This window comes from Leptonotus elevatus, chromosome 7 (assembly GCF_054856555.1).
Source record: "Leptonotus elevatus isolate MCC_2025b chromosome 7, RoL_Lele_1.0, whole genome shotgun sequence".
Taxonomy (NCBI): Eukaryota; Metazoa; Chordata; class Actinopteri; order Syngnathiformes; family Syngnathidae; genus Leptonotus; species Leptonotus elevatus.
In genome coordinates this window covers 3,627,095-3,641,318 of record NC_141245.1, presented here as the reverse complement: position 1 = coordinate 3,641,318, position 14,224 = coordinate 3,627,095, and the positions used below count along the sequence as shown (strand labels likewise).

Below are 14,224 nucleotides of genomic sequence, written 5' to 3'. Positions count from 1 at the left end.
AAAAAACTGAGAACATGCTCGCGTTTCCCAAACCCTTGCCATTCTAATGAGCCATTTCTGGAATCTGCATCTTCAACCGTTAAGTCGTGAGAGGCTTTTGTTTGAGGTGAGCGTAATCCTATACAAATCAATGGAATGTTGGTGCGTGACGTCTCCTATACAACTTAAAATCAAATGTGTGTGCGTGAATGTGCATGTTTCGTAAAGGGGCAGTAAGATACTGTTGATTATGGTTAACTTCCACATTTCTTGACCGATTTCAATGGTTTAAATTTTAAACTGTTCAGCTCATTGAAATGTTAGTTCAAAACAAATGTGTGTGCGTGAATGTGCATGTTTCTTAAAGGGGCAGTAAGATACTGTTGATTATGGTTAACTTCCACATTTCTTGAGCGATTTCAATGGTTTAAATTTTAAACTGTTCAGCTCATTTAAAAGAGTCAGCAGGCCCATTCAAAATTTCCGCGGAAATTTTTCTAGTTGTAAATAGTACCACAGTTGCACACATTTGTAAATAGTTTGCCAAATTGTTGTCAAATTGTTACACTGTTGAATGTAAATAAACGTATTTTGCTATCAAAAAACACTTTTTCATTCTTGGTGGTAGTGTTTTATAGAAGTAAAGCACTATTTAGGTGTTTGTGGCATCATTCATGGACAAAAAGAAGTGTAAAATTCACTAGAGTGCATGAAATAATATCGTTTCACTAAAAGCTTGATTTCTCCGTATTTTGGTCCAAAACTAACCATTTTCTATTGTTGATTACTAATGAACGGAATAAGGTAGAAACAAACTTTTTTTTTCTGATGAAAGATGAAAGTTCAATCTTTTCATTAGTATGTGTGTTTCCATAGTCCAAACAGAAAATTTTCTGTGGACCTTGAAAGATCAGTCAAAATGCTTAAATCGGCTGGCACTCACAGCATCCCTTTTCTGAAAACGTCTGGCAGTCAAAGAGTTAATCAATTGTGTAGTCCAAACCTAATTAAAAAGAGTTTTTGGTCAATTCATGTAGGTGCAAAAGTAAGTGAACCCTGAGCTGCATTGCTTAAAACAAGCAGTCAAGTAAGATCAGGTAGGACAATTGGTAGCTAACCTAACCACTGAAATGGACCAATGAAATGAGAGGTTTGGCGAAGAAATTGTGCATCACTGACTGAAGCAGAGACAAAACCACATCACTTTAGTCTTACCCAGGTGAACCCATACAGGTCAGTCATGCTGAGAGGAAGAGAAATCTCAGGGGACCTCAGGAAGTGGGTAGTGACAGCACATCACAGTGTTTCCCACAGATTTGAAATCTACTTGGGTGGGTGGACGGGAGGTGGGTCTCAGTCCTGTTACTACGTCTCCTCTAGCCTCACGATCCACAAGTGAGTGATGGCGAACTAACGTTACATGCGGTATATCCTGTCGCGACACTTTTTTTCTTTTTAACTCTTTGACTGCCAGACGTTTTCAGAAAAGGGATGCAGTCAGTGCCAGCCGATTTAAGCATTTTGACTGATCTTTCAAGGTCCACAGAAAATGTTCTGTTTGGACTATGGAAACACACGTACTACCAAATGAAAGATTGGACTTTCATCTTTCATCAGAAAAAAAAAGTTTGTTTCTACCTTATTCCGTTCTTTAGTAATCAACAATAGAAAATGGTTAGTTTGACCCAATTTCGCCTGTTTTGGACCAAAATACGGAGAAATCAAGCTTTTAGTGAAACGATATTATTTCATGCATTCTAGTGAATTTGACACTTCTTTTTGTCCATGAATGATGCCACAAACACCTAAATAGTGCTTTACTTCTATAAAACACTACCACCAAGAATGAAAAAGTGTTTTTTGATAGCAAAATACGTTTATTTACATTCAACAGTGTAACAATTTGACAACAATTTGGCAAACTATTTACAAATGTGTGCAACTGTGGTGCTATTTACAAATATGTGGATGTTTCAACGACAGTTTTTCTTTTTGTAACACTCTCCTGCGTGCAAGGAGACGCAACAGCATTTGCACAACAGATTGCCTCTTCGCGTGCTCCACTTTCTGGCAGGCCGTTTTTTCCGGGGAATAGCAAGTATATACTGCAGTGTGTGTTGCCATCAAGTCTAATATCAGGATCATGCTACGGTTTCGTTACGTCTCGCTTCCTCGTGTCCTTCAGTTGCTACACCGGGTTGTAAGAGATGTTCTGATCCATTTTATCCACTCCATTCATGGTGGCATCGTAGTCCAGAAACAGTGTCTTCTCCGTGATCAGACTGTACCCGCTCCTCCGATGAATATGCATTGGACTCGGGGTACTCTTCATTGTCCGATCGAATGTCCGGTCGGTTATTGTGCGCGTTTTCCGGCCTTAGCAGCGGTAGCCGCGCTAGCCGCGCTTAGCCGGTGAGGCTTACTACGTGATCCTAACAGTCGCGTCAAGGCTTCCAACTTTGGCGTCAAGCTCGGAGTCATCATCATCATCATCATCAATCTGCATTGGTCGATGCCAACTCTCCATCGCCCGATCGAATGTCCGATTGTGTAGAAGTACCCGGTCGGTTATTGTGCGCGTTTTCCGGCCTTAGCAGCGCTAGCCGCGCTTAGCCGGTGAGGCTTACTACGTGATCATAACAGTCGCGTCAAGGCTTCCAACTTTGGCGTCAAGCTCGGAGTCATCATCATCGTCGACATCAATGCGCTTTTTAGTATTGATTGATGCTTTCCGTCTTTGAAAAAAATGCTCAAGCGTGAGCTGCTTGCAACCGGTTGCTTGGTCAGCCATTGTGGCTTATTCAGCCATTGTCTCCTCAACACTCTAGCTCCGCCTCACGTCTTCTACTGACGCCCACGGTGGGCGGCCCATCCAACCTTGTGCAAAGAGAGTCATCGCTGCCCTCTAGGGGCCAAAACGAGTCTTTTACTAATCAGATCTGCCTGATACTTTCAGCACAGCTGCCCAAGGCTTTCCTGCACCCGTTTCCAAAAAAAAACAAAAAAAACATAGGAGACGTCTTTTAACGTCCTCGGCGCCCTTCCCTAGGTTTATGCTAAACGTTTTATAACGTTTATGGCGGTCAAAGAGTTAAATATATTTTTAATAAATTTTCTTGAAAACTTCTTGGGTGGTGGCCAATTTACTTGGGTGGCCCACCCAAGTATTAACATGGTGTGGGAAACACTGACATATGTCTGGGGAAAGCTATAAAGTAATCTAAAAAAAATTTAGCTTCATCATTCCACTGCAGCAGATCATCTGCAACTAGAGAACACTGAAAATTACTACAATCCTGCCTAGAAGTAGACGACCTTCTAAAATATCAGCAAGAACCACAACAAAAATTATAATTAAGGTGAAAAGCCAACTAATATCACATCAAGGGATTTGCAGACCTCTTGCTGCATAGGGGACACATCGGGGCTAAACTACTACATAAAGTAGTATAGTTTCCTTTTTTTTTCTCCTTTCTTTTTTTATGTTTTATTGAACAACGTGCACTTACAGCAACAGACATCGCAAAAGTCACTTTGAAGTAGTGAAAATCTACACAGTGTAGCTGAACAGATCACACCACATACTAAAGATACCAGATATTTTTTTCCCACGCAACACCATCCTTTCCTTCCTTCCTTATCTCTGTGACTCAATGCAAGCACAACTCTCAGCCGCTGTGAAAAATAAAGATCGGCAAATGAACGCGGAGCTTGCTATCATTCCCGGAGGCTGGCGAACACAGCTTTACCAAGACTGGGAGGCAGCGCCGTGCGAGTTATGCCACAATTTATCAATGGATCGTGAATGCTTGGACAGACGCAAAAGCCAGAATCATTTCCGAGGACACGACAACAAGACTGACTGACAATGAGACGGAGCCTGGCGTGTTTGATGGAGAACTTGCCCAGTTGTTTGTTTCTGATACAGAAGATCATGAGGACTTTGAATTAGGATTGATCAAAAGCAACGTGAGTACATTGTTATATACTTTAAGTACAGCTGAACTCACTGTTTACATTGTTACTTCAACCAAAGTCAGTTTTGTTCCGCTCGCTGCCTTTTTAAAAACATGCGCTAGCACTAGCATATGTTTTAGCGTAATAGCATGCTACCATATGTTTTGAGCTAGCGTATGTTTTGAGCTAGCGTATGTTTTGAGCTAGCGTATGTTTAACCGCGCGTGCGCCCAATAGTGTGGTGCGCCTTATGTGTGTGTTAAACACACAGAAACAGCACCCGTAACTGTGACTGCGCCTTACAATACGGTGGCGCCTTATGGTCGTGAAAAAAACGGTAAGTAACTTGGGTAATGCTCGTACAATAACTATAGGGCCGTTATAGAATGGGAAAATGTAAAGCATTACGTTAGAAGTTACAGCAAAAAAAGTAGTTTTGTTATGTAACGTAGTGCGCACTGAATATGACACATCAAAGGTCATATGACTTTCAGGAAGGAGTTGAGACAGGCTCTGGATAGTCAGGAGGTGCTTCCATATGACTGGACAACTACAGCAAATGTGATCAGGAAGACAGGTAGGACAGTCCTTGGTGTGTCATATGTGGAAGTTGATTTAAAAAAAAAAATTTTTTGTTTGTTTGAAAGGACCAATATATACTCCATTTACAAGAATCAGAATTATCTCTCATATTTCATGGAGCTGGCTTTATAGGGTTAAAAACATTTGACAACCAGCACTCACATCATCTAACAAAATATTTTTAGTATGAGTTACTTCCTCTGTAACAATGAATTTTCTCATGCGTGTGCCTGTATTTTGCAAAACACCTACTTGCAGCTGCAATCCTTTGCTGTCACTATTGAGAAGAATTAGGCGGATGCGTCCGTTCTTCTCATCTGTGACTCGGAGCGTCACCATGCCCAGCACCTCCATGTTCTGCAGCCCACCGTCACGACCGCAAGTGAGCGAAATCTTCTCCTCAACGCGAAGATGTACACTGTGGAGTACAAACAAAATTAGAGAAGTGGTGTGCTAAATGTAGATGGCAGATACTTTGTTTGTTGGTAGCTAAAAGGAAAAGTTGTTTTGGAACTAACTGTATAAATATTAAGAATAGCTACTGCTTTTCATGTCTTTCAGCAATAACATATTGTTCAGAAACAATAACAACAAAAACATGCACAAAAAAATAGTGATGCGCGATAATATTGGTGGCTGATAATTATCGGCAATTATCGACCAATTTGACGTCTTACAGATACACCAGATAATAAAGAAATCCGCTGATAATAGACATGCCATGTTGGGCCATCTGTTGCGGTTGTGGCTCAACTTGTGACCAACTCCTCAACCCCTCAACTCCTATGGTAGTGTTGCATATTTGTGATGTCATAATGCGCGCGACATCGTGTGCACAGAAGACGCATCATTGCGACATGGCAGTTGCCAGTGTGGGCTTTCTTTACTGTGTCTCCCCAAAATGTTACCCTCGCAGTTTTTTGTTGAATTTTTAAAACATGACTTTTGTTTTGGCAAACTTAAAATGAGTTACTGGTCGTCTTTGAAAAAGAGATATCAATCAAATTCAGTTTCATGGTGCTTTACACAATGTTTCAATGTAGCTATTTGTACATTGGACTTATAGTAGGACTCGAAAGTATATTAGTATTCAAGTTAATTTTGAAAACAATTATTCGACATCAGCACTTTCTAAATTAATGGTTTATCGGTATTGGTTGAAAATGGCATTATCGTGCATCCCTACCAAAAAAGAACATTACTTAGCAGACCTGAAAAACAAGTAATGTGCATTTCATGGCACTTAAAGCTGTTTTCACTGTTTCACTGTTTTAATCAAACACTTGTTTGTTGTTGGGTTAACAAACATCCTGTTTACATTTTATTGAATAGTTTGCTTGGATTTTTACTTTGCTGAGAACAAAAACTATTAACCAATTTGGACCAGAGGAAAAACTGCTATATTTAGTGAAAAGTGAAAGTAGACACACTTTATCAATAGTTTATAAATGTATTAGCAATTTGCTCATTTGGAGTCCATTTTAGGTTAAAAAATGAGGCAGTGCTGAAGCTAAATGACTGTAATACAACTTAAACCCTGTAACATAACATTAATTAAAATGTATTATTCATCTTCGAAGGCATTATAGAGACACTTCATTTATGTACACCATTTGCAGCAGTTAATACATTATCTACAATTAATTTGATAATGTCATTTTTCATGTATATTTAATAACTTTAAAAACGATTTTAAAAACATGGCCACCATGTTCACTGAGTCTGTCACTAGATAACAGTCACGAGTGTAGATGGACTCAACTACACACCGTGCACAATGATAAACAGCTACGCTGAATGGAATACAGCTAACGTTAAACCTCAAAGAATGAGGCTATATTGTTTCCAGCCAATACTAGGTAATATGTCTACAGAGTGAGATTCTACTTTTGATGTGAAATATGCAGCGCACAGAATGGTCTTTTGATGGCACAAAATACACTTTGAAGAACGAGTGGATCAGGAGGTGCAGCTGACTGATGCTGGTTCGCGAGCTACACATGCATGGACAATCCCAGAATTTGTATGTCGGTCCTCCTACTTTGCGAACATGATCAAAAGATTGCTCCTTTTGTCCGGTGTCTCAGTCAGCGGCTTAAGTTATGAGCGCGGACTCCGCTGGCATTATGGACTTCATGTGGGATGGCGAAGGTTTGAGAGGAAGCACAAATCCTCCCACGGGCAGTTCAGCTCAGCTTTGACTTTTTGCTCGTTAAAACACTCAGCTCGGCGTTGGCGCTTAATGTCACCTGCGTCACGTGTCCCATCTCAAACGGTTTTATTCCTTGTGCCGGAAATGTTCACTGCACACAAGAGCGTGCCTGGCTGTCCATGTCCACACAGGGGGCTCGACAAAACTTGCCCCAGAACGGACTAACCCATGTGTTGAAAATGTTGACATAAAAGTGAAATATATAAATAAAGAAGAGGTGTATTTTTCAGCTCCTATGCGTTTTTTTAAGTGAAAATAATTCATTACCAATCGAGCCATGCGTACAACTAATGAAGCCTTCCTGTAATTAATATTTTGTAAAACCTTTGTTTTTTTATGAATCTAAGATGAGTCCCAACCTCTCTACATTCACTGGCGGTGGTAGAACTTTGGAAACGTCTGATCCTCTCTTCCCAGAGGATGGCATGATGGTTTCTCCCTCAGACTTCAACTTGTCAACAAAGTTGTCCACCTCTTTCCCTTTAGCACCTAGCTTCAGCGCCTTACTTGGTCCACTTGGTCTGGAAACATGGAGAAAAAGTTTGTCAAAGAAACATCCCTTGGCCATTTAAAAGACCAATGACAAGAAAAAAAGAGCAACTAGCACTGTCCAACTGTGGATTTGTTATTTTGTGTACCTGACAGGAGCTGGTGTAATCTTGGGCTTTTCAGGCTCTACGATGGTTTCCGTGATGATTGAACCTGAGGAGATGCCGGTCATGCCACCACTGCCAAAGCCACCAAAAGCTGGTCCCTTCTTGCCAGAACGTTCCGCATCCCTTCTAGCCTGCTGCAGCTCTTTGGCCTTTCTCCGCATTTCAGCCTTTGCTTCTCTTTCCTGGGTCTGTGGGTTGACAAAATATACACAATTTATATTTATTTATATTATATACACTGGAGAAAGCTAAATCGTAAATCACTGAAACTGATGACTAAACGTTTCTGTGAAATTAGCAATCAATGTACAATAGCATCAACAGAAAGAAATATACTGTACTGGCACAGTACCACGATTATCATGTGCACATTTTGAAGATCATGTAAGTACTGTAAGTGGGAGGTTTATTCTAATTAACATGCTAAATGTTAACAATTTGGCAGGGGTTTCACTTTTACCTGCCTTGGATGCTACAGAGTACCTTAGAAAATTATTTTCCTTCTTTGTAGTTTACAAAGCACAAAATGTACTCCAACATGAATTTAGACTTGAGAGAGTTTTAATTCCAGGCATCCGTCTATAAATTCAGATGATGGGCAATTTTGAAGATTGTCAAAATCCCATTTCCTGTAAGGCTTTAGCATTTCTACACTGGGGGAAAACAGTGTTGGATTCACATTAAAACACATGGACAATGGTTTCTGGCCTTTTTTCAGTATAGGTGTCACTTATTAGTGCATTACCTTCCTTCACCACATTGTTGTTCCTACTTCTGGATGTTGCTATGAACTTAAATATGTACAAGTTTGGTTTGTTTTGATCTGGAGCCATTTAATTTCTTAGTAATAACTCCAGACCTGAGAATGAATTGATTGTCCATATGAACAACAAACTTGCACAGATCAACAATGGAGGGTAGAAAAGCCAATTTGCTAAATTGAAGAGTTGAGAGTCGAGAAAAGATAAAACTCTCTGCAACTTTGACGGGTACAAGTCAAGAAAATGATGACATAATAATCCCTGAACCATGGTACTGTCAAGACTCAAGAGTTTTACATATGCATTTTATTTTTTGTTTAATGATAAATTATGGTTACTATATCCGTCACGGTTCAAATTCGGGAATATTTTTAGTAATTTGTTTTATTGCCACTGTTTATTTCCCCCTTGTGCTGGGAATGTTTACATGTAACTGTGTGTAATTAGTTTTAAGCAGACTGATTATTCTTGTGATTTAGATGATCAGACCACATTTCATGACCAACTTAGCGGAAATTTAAGAAACTGCAAAGGGTTTACATACTTTTTCCCCAACTGCAACTGCATTTGCTGCATGGCACTCGCTATTTGTCTTTTTCTTTATATTGTGTGCAGACAGCTGATTGACATGTTGCACACCGAGAAAGCGTAGTATGAACCCAGCCTGAAAATGACCAGACCCAACTTGATGAACTCACCTCTCTGACAGCACGGAAAACCTTCTCTTCATGAGAGTCCATCTCTGTGAAGGTGCGGATTTGAGCCAGGTTGACATTCTCTCTGTAGCCGAGAGCCACAATCTCATCAAAGGCAAATATCAGGTCAAAACAGTGCTCCGATATTTCACTCTCCTCCAGGACACGGCAGTATTCCGGGATCTGGACAGGCACAAAGAGGATGCTTGACATCAGTATCTTGCATGACAAACATATCTTGAATGAACACCAATCGGACGTCGTAAGTTGGAAAGCATCCAGGCGTCGGTATGCGCCATTTGACTAATGTAAAAATCACCGCCGTGACGTCAGATCCCATTGGGGAGCATCAACATGTCAAATCGGCATCGGCCTGTCGTGACATTTGATCACTCTGATTGGCTGTTAGCCAGCGAATCAGCGCATGGGGCAAGAACAGGGCATGATGAACGGGGATAACAGTAAGCCTTTAACAGTCCGTGTTACAATACCGCTCGTTTTGCACATTATCACCAAGATGAATTCATAACTATATGATATTTTACGCAACTGAATTAATCAGGTAAGATTTACTTTTATAGTACACGATACTCTGTAAAGAGCCCGTGGGTGTGCTTCGTGTGGGGATACATCATGGGTATGCTTTATTTAAGTTTTTATATACCGACCCCTAAGAGCTTTCCAGTTGCCTTTTTCTAACAATGAGAAATAGTGACTACCGGTGACGATGTATGGAGGGGGATTAGTTCTCACGCATGCGCAGGAGATACTTGATAATTGACATCTGTAACTGTCTGTTGCGGTGTGTACTTCTGTCATTTATCTAATGCGACGTGCCGACGCCACAGGGGATAGGTGTTGGCCACATTTGGCCGACGACGGATTGGTGTATCGAGACCTTGTAAAACTTGCAGGACTCTGGCCCTCGAGGACAAGAAGTGAGGAGGCCTGATGCAGGCACTATATAAATAAATAAATCCAATATACTTATACAAAACCTACTGAATTAACGAAATAAAGCAAAGTTATGTTTTGTTTTTTTCCCAAGTTGCAGCCTTTGCATGTTGAAAATTGCATTCTACTACATTGTGATGCAGATATGAACTCAATCGGTCCAATTTAAAAGTGGCTTATGGATACTAGGAGTTCACACTGATGGATGTAGGTAATATTAATAGCCATACACCAGGTATAAAAAGTCAGTGTAGCGCAGAACATTTAAATTGATAGGGGGCACACGACACTACAGCAGCATAATCACCAACAATGGAAGGCTTACCACACGAGAGAAGAGTCTAAGCGTTTCAAGGTCCTCGAGGATGTTGCTGTTCTTGGTGGTAATGAGAACCATGTACAACTTCTCCAGGGGCTGGTAGACATAACGGACACTATCCGTTTCCACAAAGGTATGCTGCTTCCCTGTGTTCATCAGTTTTGGAAAAGCAGCAAGAAGACCTTCAATTCGTGTCCGCGTCATTTCGACAAACTGACGCGAAACGATGGCTTTGCCAGCCTTGGTGCACACCGCCGCTGCCAACAGCACCTGAAGATGACACAGTGAGTCATACTGTATGTAACACACAATAAATAACATAGATTAAAGACTTTAAACTGCAATTGGGGGTCCAGACTGTGACCAATATGCTCCCAAATGTATCAATGCTATGGACTCGCTCTGCCGTTCCCCAGACCTGAATCCAATTGTGCGCATCTAGGACATCGTGTCTTGCTTCATTCACCAACGGCAATTTGCCCCACACTGTCCAGGAGCTAACGGATGCTTAATTTTGAGTGTGACACCAAATCCAGACCTCGATGGGTTAATAAGTTTGATTTCCATCGATAAATGTGTGATAAACTCTTCACTTTTTCAATCTTCTTGGAGTCTGAGCTGTGGACACACTGAAGGAAAAATACAAGCTGATTGGCGCAGTCACAGTTAAAAAGTCAGTGCTATTTGTAGGGCTGGGCAATAAATCTAATTAACTTGTTTAATCGCCATTTTGAAAATTTAATTATTGAAAATTTGCTAAATCGTGAAATTGAATTTTGTCTCCTGAATTATTAAAAGGTGTTGTTCTTATGTTCTGTTACATCCAGATGTTATAGCAATTTTCCACAAGTGGCAGAATGCTGGATAGCTGGTTTACAACAGCTACCAACTACTTAATTGTGGCAATTAAGCACAAACTATGAATGTTAGGTTTATGTTAAAACTGATTTAGAATCAATATACAGGTTTTTTCCTGTGTACAAAATTCAGAGGGGGCCACCTCCACCTCATTTGCTCGCCACCTCCAGCCTGAGCCACTGATATCGCACAACACAGCACTCCAGCTGTGTTGATTGAGCTTGGCAGGAACGCATTTTAACTGCAGTTACAGTGTTGCGCCATTATGGAGGCGCTATATCAACAGCAGTGCACCAGAAAATGCTTTACAGATAAAAATCACTCACAAAATGATTTGCTTTACAGTGACATTTCAACGATGTGCACTATGTGCACACATACACACACCATAATTATGAAACTATGATGACAACAAATGCGTGAAAAAAAGCTGCTACCAGTTAGCTTCACCATATGTAGCAGACGCGAAGCAGGCGGGAGAGAACCTACACGATTCATTTTAGGTCACATATTTTGTTTTCTAAACGGTGTATTGCGCCAAAAAGGATTATCATGCCTGTCAAGGTTTATCAATGCAGCCCCGAGCAGATGAGCTGCTAGTGAAGTTTGCTTAAATAAACTCCTGCTCGTTGCAAACCCCATCCCCTCCCATCTGCCATTCATGGGCACTGTGGCTGAAGAAACATCATGAAGATTAACTTAACACTTCCTGCTGCACCTACAAAATAAAAGTGCCTACATTTAGAGCTGTGAGGACAGCCTTATTGTGACGAGTTGCAACAACAGTGCAAGTCCATGAAACTGTGTGCATATGACATTTTTGTCTGTCAACGAGCACACGTCTATGGAAGCTGATTTGCCAAATGAGAACTTTTATTACTTCTTCCTACTTTTCAGCCAATCAATTGCGCTGTATTTTCCCCCCATTTATAGCTAGTATTCAAATTCGATAATGTCAAATTGGACATCGTGAGAGCCAAGTTGACGATAATATCAATGACGATGATTATCGCCCAACCCTGCCGATACCTGGTATCTGTAGTCACCCATCATAGTCAGAGTGATACCTCCTCTGACTCAATTTGAGCCAGGAAAAACCCTACTATACATTATTATTGTCTGAACATTTTGCACAGGAGTTATTTTTTAATAAATGAAACCTTTAAATAGACGTTTGTTGGGTTTATTGGATTAAAATGTTAATTGCCCTGAATGTCTGGGGGGGGAAAAAGTGAGATTTAATGTTTGGGTCATATCGCCCAGACTTAGCTATTTGTACTCATCTGGGTATTGATGGAGCATGCATGATGTAGAAAAGGCTTTAATATTAACATTTTAAACCCCACATTGCACCTTTACTAAAAATACTTTATTTATTCAGATCTAGATTTGTGTTGTTTTGATGTTCTGTATAAAATATTGACTCAAATTGTAAGACAGCTGGGACGAGAAACATTCAAACCTAATGAGAGAGTAGCTATCAAACCATCTGTTACTTCCTAAATGGGTAATTGCCTGTATTGGGAGGCTGTATAAACGGTCAAAATCCACTTTCAAATCAAACCGTTTGAGATATTCGAGTTTACACATAGGTTATTTAATAGCTCAACGGTAGACTACGAAACGACGATAAATACATCAATTAGACATGACAATAAACGTATATGTTGTCCAATTCATGTGATGTTGTGGATTCACATTGACAGCAGGTAATGTTAGCAATGATCTTGCTACGGACAGGAGCGAGCTGGTTCACGTCAGCACTGCCTGCACACAACTGTGTCGCCCATTCAGACACAACACTCACTTTCAATGACTGGAATTAAACTCGCGTCATTAATTACTGCTCTACGAAAAAATCCGGAGTGTCACGAAAAAAGTTGGTAACATAATTTCAATTTCGGAGACCTGACTGTTATCGCGCATTAGCCAGCTACCTGCTTAGCCTATGTTTTGAAGCACTAGGCCCAGCGAAACGGATTTAACTTTCTGGATCTGACCTTTCTTACTCACCATGTTTGTCTCTCTTTCTATAGAATGACGACCTTCAGTTTCTTCTTTTTAGGTTGGGTTCTTTTAGTCACTCCGAATAGGCAAGGTACGACGGTATCGCTCACTCGAAGATGTGCTTGTTAGCTTGCCTAGCGTCAATATGGCAGCAGTGCAGAGCCACGTCTCCACCGGAAGTACCGCGCTCGATCAGCCCACACTGCAAAACTGTGACGTGTACATCCAAGTGCTCACGTGATTCTTTACTTTCAGAGTTAAAACAAACAAAAAAGTCCCTAATTCATTTCGAACTAATGTCACTCACTTAGTTATATCATATATTTATTACACATACATTATACAGTGTTCTACGTTTTTAGCTGTGAACTTCAAATTGCCTATTGTTAAGGCCTTTAATTAATCATTCTGTCCAGACGAGTGCCATTTGAGTCCACAGCGTTTGATAAAGTGTATAAGGCACACAAAAATTGTGCCAAAGAGTGTTTCTAAAGATAAAGATTTTAATTGTATTTTTGTTTTTAACATTAAAAATGAGTTGAATGAATGAAAAAATAAAATAAAATAAATGTTAAAAATTTTTTTAGCGTGACATACTAACTTTCATGAGTTGATGGCCATTTCACATGTCCGTATTGACCAACATAACATTTGCATCCAAAATATCACCAAATACATTTAAGATTTTTATCAAACCTTAATTATTTCCACGAGTATAAGTGATTCTCTAAAATATATTTATTACAAATAAAAACTTTACTTTTAGTAGAAATTTTATTATTTGTGCGCATCCCTCAGTTTATCTTACCACCCTTACTTACTAGTTTTGTCTATAAATTACTGAAATTACAAAAATAAAGTGACATCATTTGAACCTCAGGAGACAGCCAGGACAAAAGAAGGCAAGTTTTGACATTCTTTTTTTCGTTTTTTTTCATGCTAGATAAGGTCCTTCAACCCAACTACCCCGTCACGCAATATTTATAGGGAAAACTGTAAAATAATAATAATAATAATAATAAAAAGTACACTTGTAATGTAAAGAAAATGATATTTTCAATTGAAAGTATACTTTAGGTCAGGAACTTGACCACATGGAGAAAATTTGTCATTTTAGGGTGAAATTTGCCACCCAGTCACGTTTTATTGGGATGGGGTGGTTCTTCAACACACCCACAAAATGATGTCCAAATTATGTAATACTGTAGTTTCAATACATTGGATAAAAGTCTTAACCAAATCCC

At 39.9% G+C, this 14,224-nt stretch overlaps 1 protein-coding gene across 1 annotated transcript in view; it reads right to left on the bottom strand.

The window, feature by feature from the left end:
• The window catches only part of arcn1b (archain 1b), a 65,008-nt gene extending 51,837 nt beyond the window's left edge, over positions 1-13,171 (bottom strand). The window contains exons 1-6 of the mRNA XM_086079945.1: positions 12,987-13,171; positions 10,122-10,385; positions 8,846-9,025; positions 7,369-7,574; positions 7,090-7,251; positions 4,771-4,936 (exon numbers count right to left, since the gene is read on the bottom strand). Coding sequence (XP_085936071.1) covers positions 4,771-4,936; positions 7,090-7,251; positions 7,369-7,574; positions 8,846-9,025; positions 10,122-10,385; positions 12,987-12,989 — 981 coding nt within the window. The 5' untranslated portion in view covers positions 12,990-13,171. The remainder of the gene's footprint in view (positions 1-4,770; positions 4,937-7,089; positions 7,252-7,368; positions 7,575-8,845; positions 9,026-10,121; positions 10,386-12,986) is intronic.
• Between the last annotated feature and the right edge of the window lie 1,053 nt (positions 13,172-14,224).